Here is an 18203-nt window from a genome sequence, read left to right on the forward strand (position 1 = left end):
ACCTGTAGAGGGCGCCCTCGGAGAGTTTGCTCAGGACACTGCAAGCGTCTCAGGTAGAATCCCAACTTTGGCTCCACGGGGAGAAATCGACCTTGGCACAGTTTTTAACTCCTTTTGGAGATGACAAAAGGAGTGTGGGGGCCAGTGGCCATATGTGGTACTGCCTATGTGAAAGCCATTTTATTTTCTGTTATGGAGGCCCTCTTCCCATGCCCAGATTGCACTTCCCAGGCACATGCTCCCGTGTAGTCAGCTCCCAGGGTGATCGATCGATCACCCGCAGCCCTTGCTTCATGGTATTGCTGACCTAAACACCCTGGCCCTCCTAGGATGCTTATCCATTTCTCTCTCTTCAATAGCTCCAGGTACATGCACGAAGACCTTTTTTTGTTTGTTTGTTTTTTTAAGATAATGAAAGTGAATTTATTTAGAATGGGAAAAACACAGTTTACAAAGACAAGCAAGATCTTTTTGAACCAAGCTGTTTAATTACCCACTTTACTTTAAGGGGGCTTCTCAACTCAGTCACTTACAAGCCACCTTTAGGATTTTTGCCATAACCTTTGGTCAGCTGTTCTATCATTTGCATAGTATTTTTTCTTCTTAAAAAATTTTTTTATGATGTTTATTTATTTTAGAGAGAGAGAGAGAGCATGAGCAAGAGAGGGGCATAGAGAGAGGGAGACACAGAGTCCGAAGCAGGCTCCAGGCTCTGAGCTGTCAGCACAGAGACCGACACGGGGCTCGAACTCACAGACTGTGAGATCACAACCTGAGCCGAAGTGGGGGGCTCAACTGACTGAGCCAGCCAGGTGCCCCTGCATAATATTTTTCTTTAAGTAAACTCATTTTGAAAACTTAGCCTCATTCTAGAAACGGAATCACAGGTTTTATTTGCTCTTTATGTATTTTTCTATATACACGTGTATATTCAAATTATAAATGTTTGCCCATCTGTGTCACCTAACAGCCGTCACGTACCGCTTTGTGAGTATACACATCACCCTATGGAAACTGTTGATCTGGGGCAAATGTGAATTTGACTGTGACCTTGGAGAGAGGGGAGAAACAGACTAGTACTTGCAGTGGTCCAAGAGGAAATGCTCTCTGCCTGTGGCTGGGAGGCACTGGTTCCTTCATGAGGAAAGAGGGAGGGAGTAGCAGAAGAGGCAGGGGTAGCTTTTTCTCGGGGGGCAGATCCTTTCATTGTGATTCCCTTATTTTGTGGGAATGCTGTACATTTCAATTTTTTTTAATGTTTTATTTATTTTTGATAGAGCATGAGTGGGGGAGGGGCAGGGAGAGAGGGAGACACAGAATCCGAAGCAGGCTCTCCAGGCTCCAAGCCGTCAGCACAGAGCCCGACGCAGGGCTGGAACTCAGGAACCGTGAGATCATGACCTGAGCCGAAGTCGGATGCTCAACCGACTGAGCCACCCAGGCGCCCCGGGAATGCTGTGCATTTCAGAACTAGCCGCAGCCACAGTTCAAACACTTCAGGAAATAGCTGGTGAATGAATGATTGAATTCAGTAGGAAGCAGAGGGTATGCAGAGTTTTATCTTGTTACCAGTTTAGACTTTCCATTCTCACTGTTACCCTCAATTAACTTAGTCTTCAGTTTACCGCCTTTCTTATTCCAGTGGGGGAATTGCAGGGTGTATCTTAATGTCCTGTGTTTTACTTGAGAAGGGTCTTCTGTGGTCCTGGGAGGAAACTCCAGCAAGGGGACTGTTTCCAGTTTGAGGAGACTTTACCAAAGGACTGTCACCAAAGGTGCGGGCAGGTGCAGGGAAACCGCAGGGGATAGTGCGTGCGGTCCCTCAGGCTGGTCCTTCCCCCAAGGATGTGGCTACAGGCACCCAGAGGCAGAGGGAGCCGTGCGGAGAGCGGTCAGCATGGCTGTGACCAGGGATGGAACCCGCTCCCAGTGGCCGTGCCGGCAGAGGGCACACCCTCACCGCACTCTCCTTCCATGTCGCCTGTGCCTCCCTTCGAGCAAACTCATCCAGAAGCCAGAGGGAAAGGAGCCTGTTGTCAGGGCTCAGCGGGTCGGGGCAGGGAGCACCGTCGAGGAGAGGGCTGGTCTGGAAGGGAGCGTGTCTTTTTGGTCTTACTTCCACCCTGTGCTCTCTGTGTAAGGTCGTAGGGCAGGGGCCTTCCTAACTTTTTTTTTTTTTTCTTTTTGGAGAAAAAGGCAATATTTGTACATATAAAAGGAACAGCCGATATTGCTAACTGCTTACTTCCTGCCGCGTGCTCTGTGGATCCCATTCTCATTGAATTCTCCCGGTGACCATTCAGAGAAGATCGTGCTTTTCTTCTTCCTGTTACAGACGAGGAAACCGAAGCTTAGGGAGGCTAAAGTAACTCGCTTGAGACGAGGGTAGAGTGACACGGAGAGCGTCGGGCCGTGGGATTCCTGAGCCCCGGCCTCCGGCAGTGCTCTGCTGCAGACACTTGGAAGGAGTCTCCATGCAGGCAGGCGTCCATGGAGAGCTCGCTGTGAGCCGGGCAGGGTGCCAGGGGCTGACGGCAAGGAGCAGCAAGCTGGACCCTGCCCCCCGCTTCAAGGAGTTTTCCGTCTAGTGGGAAAGGCACACGTCTAGTGGGAAAGGCCAGTGCCCTGGATGTGTGGGAGAGATTGTGAAACGTACTAATAAGGACACCGTGAGCGATGGCGTCGGGCTTCTGTTCACTGGGGGTCCGGGAGGAGACTTTCCTGCTGAGGGTTTGGGGTCAGCAGAGAGCTGGAGGGGGTCAGACTGGGGACGAGGAGTCAGGCAGGGAGCACTCCCGGTGACTGTTTGTGGGAATTTCCCCTGAAGCGCCAGTCGAGAGACCCTACCCAGCCAGCTCTGCCTCTGTTTCCGTTCTTTTCCATTTGTATCGTCGGCTAACCCAGCCGCTGTCAGAAAAGGGGAGCGGAAAGAAACAACCCCAGCGTGTCTCTAACCTGGTGGGTAGTATTTTCCGGCTTAGAAGTTTTTATGTTTTGCAAAAGGATCAATTACAAAGCACGGTTCTGCTTACTCTTTAGTTTTTATTTAGCCCTGATCCAGTCTGCTTAACCCAATCCCGTCCACAAAATGCTGATTAAGTATGTAGTAAGTGCAAAATCATTGCAGGGACTGGAGACGGGCGGGCCTCAGACTCTTCCTCAAGGAGTGACGGTCTGATGAGTGAACAGAGACTTGTGTCATACACACGTTTGTCCCACAAGGGGGAAAAAGAGTTTTGTGTTTTCCTGAAATGTGCTGGCTGTTTCTGGCCATTTCTGCATTTGCTTCATGTACTGTTATGGTTGGAACAAGTTAGTGTTTAGTGATTGTTAGTGTTCTCTTTGGCATTTCTCTTCGTGAAATCTACCACGTATGTTCTCGGGAACGTTACAAGTCAGGTAGGAACAAAATCTCGTTGTGCACGTGTGCAGTGAATTCAGAATTAGTGGAACACGGTCGCCGTGCTAAAGCGTTGCCAAGAAGTGCCAGATCTGAGCAGGCCACTGTGCATTTAGGAAACCAGGCCTCAGGTGTAACCAGGGCTGGGAAGGAGAGCTCTGTGAATTTGGGAACGGCTGTAGCCTCCCGGCATGCTTCGTCTGTCCCGACCGGCTCCCTAGTTGAAAGTCGGAGGCCCAGGGGTGCTTCCTCACGGTGCGAACCGCTCACACGTGCATCACTGCCCATCTGAGCCCCGAGTGTCATTTTCCCAGATCTGACCAGAGATGACTGATTTAGTAACTATTGCTAATTGGTGTTCTGGAAAGCTCAAGATGGGCTGGTTTTTTGTTTTTGTTTTTTTTCTCTCTTTCTGTAACATGTAAGGGCTTGTGTAGGAGGTAGATGATGAGTGAAATTGTAATTCTTTCCCAAGCTTAATACATTGTTGAAATGTTTTAGGAAAAACTCAGGCCCACAGGTACCTGAAGAAATTTTTGTTCATTAATGTAAAACAAACCGCCAAACGAATATTTTGCCCCTGTTACGTGCCAATTTCACATATTAATTGAGAGGCGCAAAATCAGAAACCCAACAGGAGAGCGGAAGGAACTTGGTTGGCCTGTTTTTCTGGAAAATGGCTCGTGAGCAAGTGAAACCTAAGCCCCGTGAGGATGGAATCCACCGTAAAGAGCTGTGTCCCTGTCTCACTGCGGCGCCGAATGGATAGTTACGGAACGACTGGGAAGAAAGGAAATCATGAATTGGCTTTATGTCATTAATATGCTACTAAAATTTTTCTGTAGTGGTATAAAAAGTCAGGGGAATGAGAAAACGAAACCTCCTTTTTCTGCGGGACCCTCGCAGACCTGGTGAAAGCTCTGTGGTGCGCGAGAAAGCCCTCGAGTGGGGAAGCAGACGTGGGTTCCGGGCTCAGCTCCGCCCCTCGGCCGTACTGTTCCCTTGGGCGTGTTGCCTCACCTTCTTTCTGTCACTTATCAAATGAGTTTGGGACTCCCCCTTCCTACCTCCCAGAGCGGGCGAGCCAGCAAATGAGATCACAGGGGCAGCAGTGCCTGCCCTCCTGAGCTCCTCTGACTCTCCAGCGGGGAGCAAAGGCCAGAGCCATCCCTCCAGCTGCCCGGCACCGACAGAGGGCCCGATTCCGCTGGGCGGTGTGTGCCCTGCATTCTAGGTCATACACGCCCGTGAACTCACGACCCTGCCAGGAAGAAGGAAGGCGGGCAGGGTCACCTGTGTGTTTCTGTGTGCGACGGGCCCGTGCGTTTGTTTCAACTTCAGGAAATGGAAGATAGCGTCGGCCTGCTCGCCCAGCTGGTTCTCCTAAATTTGTTCAGGTAGCGTCCTCGTGGAGTTCAAAACTCCTAAGCTGCTAAGGAGAGAACAGAGGAAGGCTCCCTTCCTCTTCACTGCCTGGCCACAGTCTCGTTCTCAGGAAGCAGCTCTTCCTAATCTCCACGGCCCTCTCTGCTTAGGCGTTGAGTCTCCACAAAGAGATTTTGGAGCGGTGAGTGTCTCTCCTTGGAAGAGGGTAATAGCGCCCTTATCGCAGGGAGGGACGGCGAAGGAGTGTGGCGGAAGATGGTGTAGACATCTAAGCAAATGCTCTTGTTCCCATCCGTGGTACATCCAGGCTTGCCTTTCCACGTACAGTTTAGAGAATACTTTTGGGGCGCCTGCGTGGCTCAGTCGGTTAAGCGTCTGACTTCAGCTCAGGTCATGATCTTGTGGTCTGTGAGTTTGAGCCCCGCGTTGGGCTCTGTGCTGATGGCTCGGAGCCTGGAGCCTGCTTCGGATTCCGTGTCTCCCCCTCTCTCTGACCCTCCCCCGTTCATGCTCTGTCTCTGTCTGTCTCAAAAATAAATAAACATTAAAAAAAATTTCAGAGAATACGTTTAATTTTCTCGAGAGGATAACCAGAAGTCTTTCACACACGCGATGCAAATATCTTACAAATCTGAGAAGCTGGACCGTCTTGTGCCTTCAGCATCTATTCAGATTGACTGTTGAGTCTCAGGCAGCCTCACTCTCGTGGAGTAATTAAACAAACCCCCTTCTGTTCCACCCGCTGGCAGTCCTCTCAGACTTATCATTCTAGACAGGTGTGGAGGAAAATCTGGAACCATTTTCAGATTGTGCACATGGTTCTCTTTGTGATAGCTACTGGGCATTACCCTCTCCCCCGAAAAGGTGGTTTATTAATATATGCATGCCTAACTTTCAGATTTTGTATGGGTGGAGAAAATGAACAGCATGTCGTACACACTGTGTGGGGTAGATGCTATTTAAATCTGGTTTGAGCTGCTAAACATCTCACTAACACGGGATCACTGGCTGGAGTCCAGGTTGGTGGGGCTGTGTTTTTTGTTTTTTGTTTTTTGTTTTTTTCTTTTTTCTTTTGAAGAGGGGTCAGACTTTAGAGAACCAAGCCATCTGTCCAGCAAATTATTTTAAGGCTTTTAATAACAAATAGTTCACAATATATTTTCACGTATGGAGTAGAAAATTAAGGTCTTGCAAAACTGATATCTTTAGAAATGTCTTCCACATTCTGTTTTGCTAATCATTTTGGTATTGTAACCCCAGTTTGGTAGCGCACATCTTTGTACTAATGTTTTTGCAGAATTAATTAGTTCATTAAAAGCAACATTTTAAAACGGGCATGTCAGTAAGGCAGTACATTCCTTTAGAAGGCTTTTGCTTCTAAGAGGCATCGAGCTACCAAAACAGATGCAGGGGTTTTGTAGCTGCATATGAAGCCGGGAGACTTTGAAGAATCTCTCCTCCTTTCTTTGAGGTTTGTTTGTGGAGCACTCCCGTTGCTGTTGTTAGACACCTTTGGTGGCTACTGTAATGAACTCTCCAGCACCTCCAGTCTTCATCTGCAGAGAACTTTGCATTCTGGGTGTTTCGTAACTGCCGAGTCTGGGTCTCCGTGGCTTACTTTCAAGGTCCTGCCTTCTCATTCCGCAAATGCTTAGGGAGCGTCTCGAGGGTACCAGGCAGCGTGGCGAGGTGCTGGGATTCAGCATGGAATAAAGCAGCCGTACCACCCCTCAGAGAATCCTTTTGGGGAGCTAGACATGAAGCAGATAGTCACTAGAAAAGGTACTCGATTACAAGCGGGACGAGAGCGACAAAGAGAGTTAAAAGCGCCGTAAGAAGTTGGGTGGGGTTCACGGACCCATACGGGCTGAAGGACGGTCAGGGAAGGCTCCCTGAGAAGGCGTCGAAGACTTGACACGTGAGCTGGACCGACCTGGACGTGGGGACAGAAGCAGTTGTGAGAAGACCCTTCTGGGCAGAGAAGGCGGCGTGCAAGGTAGTGCAAGCCTGCTCGGGGTTGTGGAAGGAGGAGGCCAGCCGAGGCTGGAGTGGTAGAGCAGCCGGAACGCAGGCCTCCTTGGCCCCCTTACAACTTGAGACTTCCGTTCGCCACCCAGCTGTGCCTTAAGCAGCGATGCAGGGAGCAGGGACCTCTTTCTTGGTACAAGCAAGGAGCTTCTGGGTGATGTGGCTTTGGAGGGCAGAAATGGTTACTCACTTCCAGATGACCTCTCAGGTCATAGAAGTAGGTCCTTGACTTTGTTGGAAAGACTAAGCAACAGTGAGAGGCAGTAGTTCAAACGCAAGCAAACAAACGAAGCTAACCTTGCCCTCTCATCATGGCTGCCAGAGAACTGTAGATGGTCGTGTGTAAAATGTGCAGACCATGTATTTTCGTTTTCAGAGCCTTCCTGGAAGGTTCTGTGACCCAGGAAGATCACGAGACACGGAGAGAAGAAATTGGAGAGCCTGATCGTCTTTTCTACGTTTGTAGAAAGCCTTTCGGTTTTGGAGGCAGTATTTGTGTGTGATGCCACGAGGCCGCGGAGGGGTGGTGGACCAGCAGTCCGGGGCTCCCTGGGGAGGGGCGGTACGGGGCATTTATGCAGACCACCTCTCGGAGATGCTGCTCATCCCTAGACTGACGCGGCCTCCAATGAGAGGCCCTCTGGGTGCCCGGTGTTCTAGAATTCTCTGATGAAGGACACTGAAAGGAGCGGGCCAAGCTACTTGAAGACAGAAAGAACAAGGCTTATGGGGCTTCAGAAATTAACGTTAGAAGTCTGAGAATGGCGTGATCATTTCTGATGCTGCAGAGATGTTAAAGTCGTTGGGCGTGAAGCTTGGTCCCAAAGAAGCCTTTGGAAACTTTGGGAAGAATTGCTTGGCTTGCACTGGGAAGAATGGGATCAGAAACCATCGAAAGTCTGACTGGAACTGGAGGGCAGAGCAGGGAGACTGGATTCTCTAATTGCTGAAAAGTTAACTTTCTGCCTGAAAATACTGAAGTTCTGAATCACACCTTGATGTGAACCTGTGATTTCTAGGAGTCTGTGTTTCTAGCCCGATTCTTGGACTGTAAGCCAGCTCATCGGCCGAGTGCTTTGGGGAGGAGAGCTTCAGGCAGCTCTGCATTTCGAAAGGCCTCCGTCATGTAAATAGGAACAGCAATCTTTCCAAGTTATTACCCTGTTAACAGGTTGACAGATATGTGCAAATTGTGACTCACTGCTCAATTTGGCACTAAATTAATGTCTTTCCGCGCCGCGTCTGCTCAAGTGCAAAGTAGTCACCGCTGCTGCGTTACTGCTTGTTTGCCTATATTCCGAAGGTAGAAATTAAAGGAACTTGATCCTGCCACAGAATGGAGTGGAGCATATGGTGGCCGTGTAGGAGGAGAGCACGCTGTTCCTACCTGTCCTCAGCCCTGCACTCAAAGGGGGGCACGACGTGTTGCCGAGCTCTGCGCAGACGCTGATGGGCTCACGGCAGCGCGACGAGGACCGCCCCCCCCCCATGCCGACCCCCACCCACGGCGGGAGGAAAGCGACATTTTGTCTCTAGCTTTTTAATTTGACGTTCCTAGCTTTCCTGATTTCTGTCAAGTTACTAGCGGTGGGTTTGCGTCTTAAAGGTTGGGTGTATCTGAAAGTGAAATGTTTTGATTTTTGCTTCTAGGATTTAGACATTGTTTTCCTCAGTTAAAAACGCAGCTGACTTTCTCTCTTTCTCTTTTTGGCAAACACATAATGTCACCTGTGAAAAGAAAATTTGCATCTCCTTTATGTTAGGCGTGTGAGTGAAAAACAGTCTCCTTGAGGTTCATTTTTGACTCCTACTAAAATCTTTGGATTGAGTTTGCTGAGCTTTATCTGAGACCACTGCTTGGGGAGGACACCAAAAATGCTGCCCCACACCTCACTACCTTCCTGAGTTGACAGGTCTCCCGCATAAGGGAATCCAGAAATGGCAGGGGACATTTGTCGTCTGCCTGTGTAGAACTCTGGCCCTCACTAAAAGCAAGCACAGCCAGGTAGTTGGCGTGGGATCCTGGAAATCCACACGCTGAACTTGGTTTCTGGCATCATCACGTGACCTACTCGTCCCCTATTTCTCTAGCCTAAAGAGACAAGTCTTCCAGAAAGCGTCTTGAAACCTTCAAGGTGAAAGGTACAAGGGAGAGCAAATTATGATGTTACCTTTGTACTGATGTCCCATATACTCATTTGCATTCTTCTGTCCAGAGCTATGATGGTTATTGATTGAGGATTGGTTCCAAACACACTGCCCACCCCCCTCTCCATTAGCATATACTTAGCAATGACCTCCAATCACACAGGACAGTGGATTTTTGCTTCCTGCTGAGTCTGAAATAATTGGGTTTAGACTACGCACACAGATTTCGAGAAGTATGTAAATGCAGAAATGTTTCCAGCGTCTTGGTGTAGACTTTTGACATGAAGTTTGCCAGGTGTCTTCTGCCGTTTCAACATCAGGCATCAGGCAGTGATGAAACATGAGTTAGCTTCCTCCTTTCTTCCTCTTTTTACCTATTTGTGGCTCAGAGTCAAGGTTGTATCATGAAGCTGTTAATCTAGAGGGGGGCTGTGGGAGATGATGTGCGGTGTCTTGGTCTGTTCCTTACCATCCAGGAAAGGTTGTTTCCTCGCCCATTTTAAATCAACGGAATATGGGGGGAAGGCCCATGGCTAGCTGAGTCGGTAGAACATGCAGCTCTTGGTCCTTTGGGGTCATGAGTTCGAGCCCCACATTGGGTGTAGAGATTACTTTAAAAAAATAAAATCTTAAAAAAAAAAAAAAGGAACCGAATGGGGCCTCGCTTTTAAGAAATACCTCTTGTTGTCTCTGAGCCAGTTCACTTTTTAAGGCCTTGCCCTCATCTTCTGGTCCTTTCCAGAGGTGGGAGAGGGCTGTTGGGTACTGAGTTCCTAGACGTCTGCACCCTCTCTTCTCACACTTCTCTGGTCCAGTCTGCTTACTATCCTTGTTGTTTACCACTGGGCCCCCCTTGGTTTTTTCTCCCTTCTTCAGCTCCAAGTCTGAAACTGTGCAGGGCATTCTCTAAGGAAACCTGATAGGTTCATCAGTACTGTTACTCCCCAACTTTCATAACTGATACATTGATGTTCACTTTTTTTTTTTTAAGTTTATTTATTTGTTTTGAGAGCAAGAGCAGCGCAAGTTGGGGAGGGGCAGAGAGAGAGAGAGAATCCTAAGCAGGCTCTGCACCGTCAGCGCAGAGCCTCATGCGGGACCTGAACCCACAACCCATGAGATCTCCATCTGAGCCAAAGTCGGACGCTTAACCGACTGAGCCACCCAGGCGCCCCCATTGGTGTTCCCTTTTTAACAAATGGCTTAATGTCGTCTTTCGTGAGCTCCCGGTTTTGAACTAAAATCTTTCCACATTGTGAGTGGAGAGTTAATCTCCCTCTTCCCCCAAGAGAATGTAGCTTTTATATGTCCCTGATCTAATGGACATGTAATTTAATTTGTCATATCCAATGGATATGAAATCCAATGCAGAATCCTTAATAGATAGTTTTGCATCTCAGCTATTGTATTATACATCCCCTTTGTATCCAGTGTGATTGGTGGTGAGCACAAACAATGGTATGATTTTATCCTCAAAGGATGTAAGCCAGACCCAGCTCTGTTGATACTGTGGGTTGGCACGGAGGGGAGAGTTCCACCAGAGGGGAGAGTCCACTGGAGGGGAGAGTTCATCCTGCTAAGAGAAGCATTTTGCAGAGCAGGCCCGTGATGTACCAGTAAGAGTATTTGTAATTTTCGAGTCCTTAATATGTGCCAGGCACCATGCTAAGTACTTAAGATCAGTGATTACGAAACTCAACGATTGTTAAACCGTAAGAGGGTTAGGTTCCATTTGGGCTAGGAGAGGAGAAGACTCTTGCAGAGGAATGTCTCCAGGAAAAATGGAACTGACAGATTGCCTGGTATGTCTGACTGTAGTGAGAGAAGTTTTAGAGTCAGAGAGTTCCGGGATAAAATTGTAGTAGACATAGAAAACTAACCAAGTGAAAATTAAAGCAAAACAGAAAGTCGTACAAGTAAATAAATGTACTCACGAGTCATGTGTGGCTCAGCTACTTAAAATATATAAAGAGATTTGGGGCGCCTGGGTGGCTCAGTCGGTTAAGCATCCGACTTCAGCTCAGGTCATGATCTCACGGTCTGTGAGTTCGAGCCCCACGTCGGGCTCTGTGCTGACAGCTCAGAGCCTGGAGCCTGTTTCAGATTCTGTGTCTCCCTCTCTCTCTGACCCTCCCCTGTTCATATTCTGTCTCTCTCTGTCTCAAAAATAAATAAACGTTAAAAAAAATTTTTTTTAAATATATAAAGAGATTTTAGAGTGTACATGCAAAATACTAATTTAAGCAAAAATTACGATGTGAACTTGAATTAATTAGAACCAACCAGGAAAACAGGAACTCAGGTATTTAAAACAGAGGGAATTTGATACAGGGAATTAGTTATTCAGGTGATTGAAGGGAGAAGCCAAACGGGACGGCGAGGCTGCTAGAGACGAACAGTGACAGGAGACTGTTGCCATTTCTGGACTAGAAGGCAGAAGGAAGGGCTTCCGTGTTGGAGCCCAGCGGCCAGCGTGGTGACAGAGCTAAATTCTGATCTCCTAGGGAAGAAAGTCACGAGGTCACACGTTAAAATGAAAACGCATCCTAGCCACAGCAATCAGACAACATAAATAAAAGGCATCCAGATTGGCAAGGAAGAAAAAACTTTCACTATTTGCAGATGACATGATACTGTATATAGAAATCCCAAAAGACCACCAAAAAACTGCTAGAACTGATAAATTAGTAAAGTCTCAAGATACAAAGTCAGCGTACAGAAATCTGTTGAACTTCAGTACACCAATAACAGAGCAGCAGAAAGAGAAATTAAGGATTCAGTCCCATTCACAATTGCACCAGAAAGAGTAAGATACCCAGGAGTGAAGATGACCAAAGAGGTGAAAGCTTGGACTCTGAAAACTACAAGCCAATGATGAAAGAAATTGAGGAGGACACAAAGAAATGGAAAGACATTCCATGCTCATGGATTGGAAGGACAGATATTGTTAGAATGTCAGTACTACCCCAAACGGTCCACATTTAATCAATCCCCTATCAAAATACCGACAGCGTTTCTCACAGACGTAGAACCAACAATCCTAAACTTTGTCTGGAAACACAAAAGACCCCAAAGAGCCAAAGCAATCGTGAAAAAGAAAAGCAAAGCTGGAAACATCACAATTGCAGACTTCAAGTCATATTACGGAGCATTAGTCATCAAAACAGTATGGTGCTGGTACAAAACTAGGCATGCAGACCAGTGGGACAGCATAGGAATCCAGAAATGAACCTGTAACTATATAATCAGTCTTCGACAGAGCAGGAAAAAATATCCAGTAGGAAAGAGTCTCTTCCACAAATGGTGTTGGGAAAACTGGACAGCCACATTCAAAAGAATGAAACTGGACCATTCTCTTTCACCATACACAAAAATAAATTCAAAATGGATTAAAGGCCTAAATGTGAGACCTGAAACCATAAACGTCCTTGAAGAAAGCAGTCAGTAACTTCTCTGACATTGGCCGTAACAACTTTTTTCTAGATAGGCCTCCTGAAGCAAAGGAAAGCAAGAGTAAACTATTGGGACTACATCAAAATAAAGAGCTTCTGCACAGTGAAAAAAAAAAAAATCAACAAAACTGAAAGGCAGAATGGGAGAAGATATTTGCAAATGACATATCTGATAAAGGGTTAGTATCCAAAATCTACAAAGAACTTACAAAACTCAACACTTCAAAAAGGAATAATCCAATTTAAAAATGGGCAGAAGGCATAAATAGACATTTTTCCAAAGAAGACTTACAGGTGGCCAACAGACACACGAAAACATGCTCAACATGACTTACCATCAGAGAAATGCAAATCAGTGCGGTATCCCCCTCACACCTGTCAGAATGGTTAAAATCAACAAGACAAGAAACAACAAGTTTGGCGAGGATGTGGAGAAAGGGGAACCGTCTTGCACTGTTGATGGAAATGCAAACTGGTGGAGACACTGTGGAAAACGGTATGGAGGCGGCTCAAAAAATTAAATACAGAACTACCCGATGATCCAGCAATCGCACTACTGGGTATTTACCTAAAGAATACAGTAGTGCTAATTCAAAGGGATACATGCCTCCCAATGTTTATAGCAGCAGTATTTACAGTAGCCCAATTATGGAAACAGCCTGAGTGTGTCTCAGTTGATGAATGGATTAAGAATAAGTTATATAAGTGGTGTATATACATACACAGTGGAATATTACCCAGCCATAAAAAGAATGAAATCTTGCCATTTGCAATGACATGGATGGAGCTGGAGAGTATTATGCTGAGTGAAATAAATCAGTCAGAGAAAGACAAATATTATATGATTTCACTCATGTGGAATTTAAGAAACAAAACAAATGAGCAAAGGGGGTTAAAAAAGAAAAAAAGAGTGAGAGGCAAACCAAGAAACAGACCCTTAACTCTGTAGCGAACAAACGGATAGTGACCATTGGGGAGGCTGGGTGGGGGGGTGGGTTAAACAGGTGGCGGGGATTAGGGAGCGCACTTGTCGTGATGAGCACTGGGTGATGCATGGACGTGTCGAATCGCTATATTGTACACCCGAAACGAACATTACGCCGTACGTTAACTAACTAGAATTTAAATAAAAACTTAAAAAAAAAAAGAAATGAAAAAGCAAGAACTGGCCTTAAAAATGTGTCCTGTGGAAATACAGAGGTAAATGCCAGAAGAATTCACTGAGAACTGGTTGGCCCTGAAAGGCACAAGGAGGAACAAGGGAGTAGTACTTTTTATAAAAAGAACTTGTAAATGCCATTTGCCTCCTTGACTCTATTGCACTGATTAGCAAATGGAAGCGAGAAGTCTTTAGTACCTTGTAGATGTGCGTTTCTTTGACTAAGTTTCCAGTTCATACGTGTGACTTCTTTTTCCCACGTAGGTATGTTGATGATGTGATCAGCCGCATCGACAGGATGTTTCCTGAAATGTCCATCCACTTATCCAGGCCCAATGGAACATCAGCAATGCTTCTGGTAAGTTCTACCGTACCTATCCGTAGGGCCACGTAGAAGAAGACTGGCCTCAAGGTTAGGTCTCTGGTTCTGTGTCGTAGGATCTAGAAAATGGAGGTTAAATCCCAGTTTGATGGTGAATGGCATATCTCTGTTCACTGGCATTCTGCAGTTTAGAAATTTTGCACATTGAAACTTTGCTTTTGAATGAAATTGCAGAGCCCATCTAAGTATTAACCAGAGAGGAAATATCCTGAAGGACCATGTCACCTGTGAGTCAGTCCATGATGTTTTGGTGAATCTGTTTCATGTTGTCCAAAGACCAGAGAAATGCCCAGCTATTGGAGCCTGCTCGGGAAAACACCACCTTAAAACAGAACCAGGTTCTGTGGAAAATCACGTATAAAATCCATTATGTATTTGGAAAATGTGTTCTGAGACCCTACCGCTGATGATTTCTAATTTGGGCGTTTCTGGTTTCGAGTTGCTCTGAGCACGTATGCCTCATAACTGCACCACCGATGTTTGTTCCTCTTGAATTCACCAAAGACCCGTGTGCTCGGGAAATAGAACAGAACACACATGCTGAATTGTATTTAATTAGAAAGACAGAGACCTCAGTGATGTGGAGCTCTCCTAATCGTCTGTGTGATGACGGGTGCTTGAAGAACCCTTCTCTGAACACAGGTTTTGAGGAGCCACCACATTTTACAGAAAGCAGAATTGGGGCACCTGGGTGGCTCAGTTGGCTGAGCGTCCGACTCTTGATTTCGGCTCAGGTCACGATCCCACAGTCAGGAGATCGAGCCCTCTGTCCAGCTCTGTGCTGAGCGAGGAGTCTGCTCGGGATCCTCTCTCTCTGCCCCTCCCCTGCTCATTCTCTCTCCCTCTCTCTGTTTCTCTAAAGTAAATAAATCAACATTAAAAAAAAAAGTAGAATTAATTGAATCAGAGTGATGGTGTTCTGTGGGCATCAGGGAGATGGGATTCATGATGGAGTGTTTTTCGTGTCTTGTCAGTTGCTGCTGCTCTGGGGCCTCATGTGAACTCCCCATACGTTAGCATTTCTGACTTTCGCAGATTTTTATAAAGAGCCAGTCACCCAGGATGAGCCACTGTTCACTCTAGCCATTCACCTGAGAACAGGCTTACTGTGTGTGCGCGTGTGCGTGTGTGTGTGCGCGCGCGTTTTTTTCTCTTAAGGGATGTGGGCTTATGAAATAAATGCGTGTTGTTTCGTTTGTGAGAAAAAATTAGTGAACTTCACCAGGGTATCGTACTATAAAATTCTTTCAGTTAAAAAATACAGTGATTGAGGTGATAACGGTTTTCTTTTACTAGAAAAAGAAAACAGTTTGCATCTGTCTACAGAACCTGTAATATCTTCTGCCTCAGTTAAATGTACAAATTGTCTAAATTTTAAGATCCTCTCCACCCAGCAGCTAAAGCATAAATCCTGCTTTCAGCATGCTTGACAGGGACCACAGAGTTAATGAAGATAAAAATGAGAATGTCCCCAGTGAAATAGGTTTGTTCAAATTATCTCTGGGCCATTGAGCTTTCATTTCATGATGGAGGCAGGGATTTGGCATCGAGGGGGATGGACAGGGAGAACAGGATCACAGGTAAACAAGTCTAGGATATTAGAGTTACTTCCACCCGAGAAAGCGGCTTTTATTTCCAATGACCCGTCAGCCCCATCTCCTTTCCCATGGGGCTGCTGTTTTAACAGGCCGATGAGAGAGTTAGGGGCTCGGTTCAGGGGAAGAACCCCGTTTTACACCCGGTTTTATGTGCACATTTTTATCCCCAGGCGTGGCTCATTCGGAGTACGACACGCATCCAGCCAGCTAGCTGTTACCTTCCCGAGGTGACGCAGGAATTCACAGAAGGCGGTGCGTCTTGATAGGAAGGGCAGTGAGAGATGTGATTCGGAATCCTATTGCTGGGTGGCAAGTGACACTTTTAACGTAATTGTCTCATTTGGTTTTTACTTCTACAAGATGGCGTTTTATTAGATTGCAGGCCTCCAGGCCATTTGCTGCTGCTGCACAGACGCCCTCTCTGAGACGAAGGGGGTTCTCACCTGGCACAGGAGCGAGACCAGCGGCTCCTCCAGTGCCCTTGCCGTTCAGCCGCTCCTGTGTCTTCCGCAGAGAACGTGTGGGACCTGCACCGTGGGCAGGAGGGCCAGGCGAGAGTTGAAAGTGTGGTTTTCCTGGAGATTCGTCTGGAATGGGGTGTATGCATCTGATGTACAGCTTGTGCTGGAAAGCTTTGGGAGGTGAGCGAGGCTGACAGGGCAAGATGCTCTCGGCCGGTGAACGGGACGCACGCGAGCTGTCTCTGCTGACCTCTCCTCTTCCCTACCTCGGCCAAGGCCCGAAGTGCCCCGGTGCCTTTGAATAAAATGACATGTCCTCCTGAGTCGGCCAGACTTCCTTGAGTGCAGTCGACAGAAACCCGCTCCGATTCCCTCAAGCGAGAAAAGGGTTCGTTTTTGGTTTTGTTTGCTTTCTGATGATGCCGGATGCTCCCACACACGAAGGTAGAGCTGCTCTGTCAGGAGGGACAGACACCAGGGCGTCCCGGGGGTGTCCAGAGCAGGGTGATGGTCCTCTGAGGACCCTCTGGCCCAGATGCTTCAGTGTCCCCAGCCTTCCATCCCATGCCTGTGCTCCTGCACCCTGGGCGAGCACTCCGGCCAGGCTTCCCTGCGGTCGCTCCCCCTCCCGTGATGACCCCAGGGAACTGCGCGGGCCGGAGGCGATGATTCCCCAGGGAGAGAGAGGCAGGGCCGGGAAGGTCAGCGTCCACTTGGTTTTCTTGTCACAAGTGAGAAAGCCGGGGACAGGAGGTTCTCCTGGGCCCCACAGCCAGGACACCACTCCCAAGTCTCCGGGTGCCTTTCTCCTCCCATCGCTTATAGCTCCTGATGGTGGCAGGTAAGGTTTGGGTCGCCAGGCGTTGAGCTGATCATTTCTTCTGAAAGGTTTTTTATTCTGTAATTTGATACATACAAACGAATGTGTGTAACGTGTATGCCAGTTCTAAAGCGTAGGGATAAGCCCAAGCGCTCCCCAGTCGGTTTAAGAAGCACAGCCTCACCAGTGTGTGCCCCTCCCCAGTCCCTGCCTCTCCATCCAGAGTCACCACTATCCTGGTAATCCTCCTCTTCTCTTCCTTTTTAAATGCAGTTTACCATGTGGGCATGCATTCCTAGGTAATATACAAATTAGTTTGGTTAAAGCATTCTGAACTTTATAAAAATAGTGTCATACTGTGTATTCCTTTCCTGTGTGTGTGTGTGTGTGTGTGTGTGTGTGTGTGTGTGTGTGTGTGTTTTCTGAGACGTATCCATGTTGGTGGTCGGATCTGGTAGTTTGACCATCTTCATTGCTAGGTAGCAGTCCCTTCTGTGACTATGTACGCTGTATTCTTTCTCTGTGTGTTTGGGTTGTTTCCAGTGGTGCTTTCTAAACAATAGTCGCCTGAGCATTATAAATGTGGATGTTGAACCCAAGCTCTGGAGCCAGTGCTGGCCACTGTCTGGAGGAGGAAGGGGAGCACTGAGAGCAGTAGAGCGGAAAGCTCTCTCCTCAGGGCCACTTGAGTCGTAAGCGCAGCGGCACGGTGCCCACACCGGCGTACAAGGGGGGTCCAGGAACAGCTCCAGTTAAATGGCCTCTCTTCCATGATTTCCTGTTGTGCCAATCTTGTTGTTACAGATCTCTTCTGGTTTGGGTGTGTGAGTACGGGGGGGGGGGGGGGGGAGGGAGGGGCAGGGCGCGGTGGCAATATTTTTGTGCACACGCACAGGAGAACGGCATAAAGTCATTGAACTCCAGGGGATTCTGTGAACAAAAGGCAGGTGTGGTGATCCCGTTTGGGTTTTCCCCTTCACCAAGCATTCGCTGCTAAAAGGCAGCCAAGTGCCTGAGATGTACAGAGATCTGTAATGGGGAGCCACGGTCTATCATCAAGTTTTCTTCACAGTCTAGAAGGGGAAAAGAGAAACCGGAGAGTATAGGATTGGTACTTTTTCAGGTGATTGGGGTCAATTTGGCACATCAGAAGTGAAACCAGCCTTTCTGTGTTGGCTGGAAGCATCGGGGCTCTGGAGCCCATCAGAAACGTCAGGAGCGATCGCCTTCCGCCTGGGCACTGTGTTCGACATACCCAGTCACACGTGTGGACCCCCAGGTAGTGCGTGCATATCAGGTGGGGCTGGAGGAGGGAAGGCAGGACAGGTGGGGTGCTCGGGGAATGTTTGCTGAATAGATGCGGGAGTGA

General features: G+C 47.6%; 1 protein-coding gene across 9 annotated transcripts in view; it reads left to right on the top strand.

The window, feature by feature from the left end:
- Nucleotides 1–18203, top strand: part of MED27 (mediator complex subunit 27) — a 234882-nt gene that overhangs the window by 119093 nt on the left and 97586 nt on the right. For all 9 annotated transcript variants that reach the window (XM_053204478.1, XM_053204477.1, XM_027035439.2 and 6 more), the window contains exon 4: nucleotides 13838–13931. In XM_053204478.1, the coding sequence (XP_053060453.1) occupies nucleotides 13838–13931 (94 nt within the window). The remainder of the gene's footprint in view (nucleotides 1–13837; nucleotides 13932–18203) is intronic.

This window comes from Acinonyx jubatus, chromosome D4 (genome assembly GCF_027475565.1).
Source record: "Acinonyx jubatus isolate Ajub_Pintada_27869175 chromosome D4, VMU_Ajub_asm_v1.0, whole genome shotgun sequence".
In the NCBI taxonomy this organism is placed as follows: Eukaryota; Metazoa; Chordata; class Mammalia; order Carnivora; family Felidae; genus Acinonyx; species Acinonyx jubatus.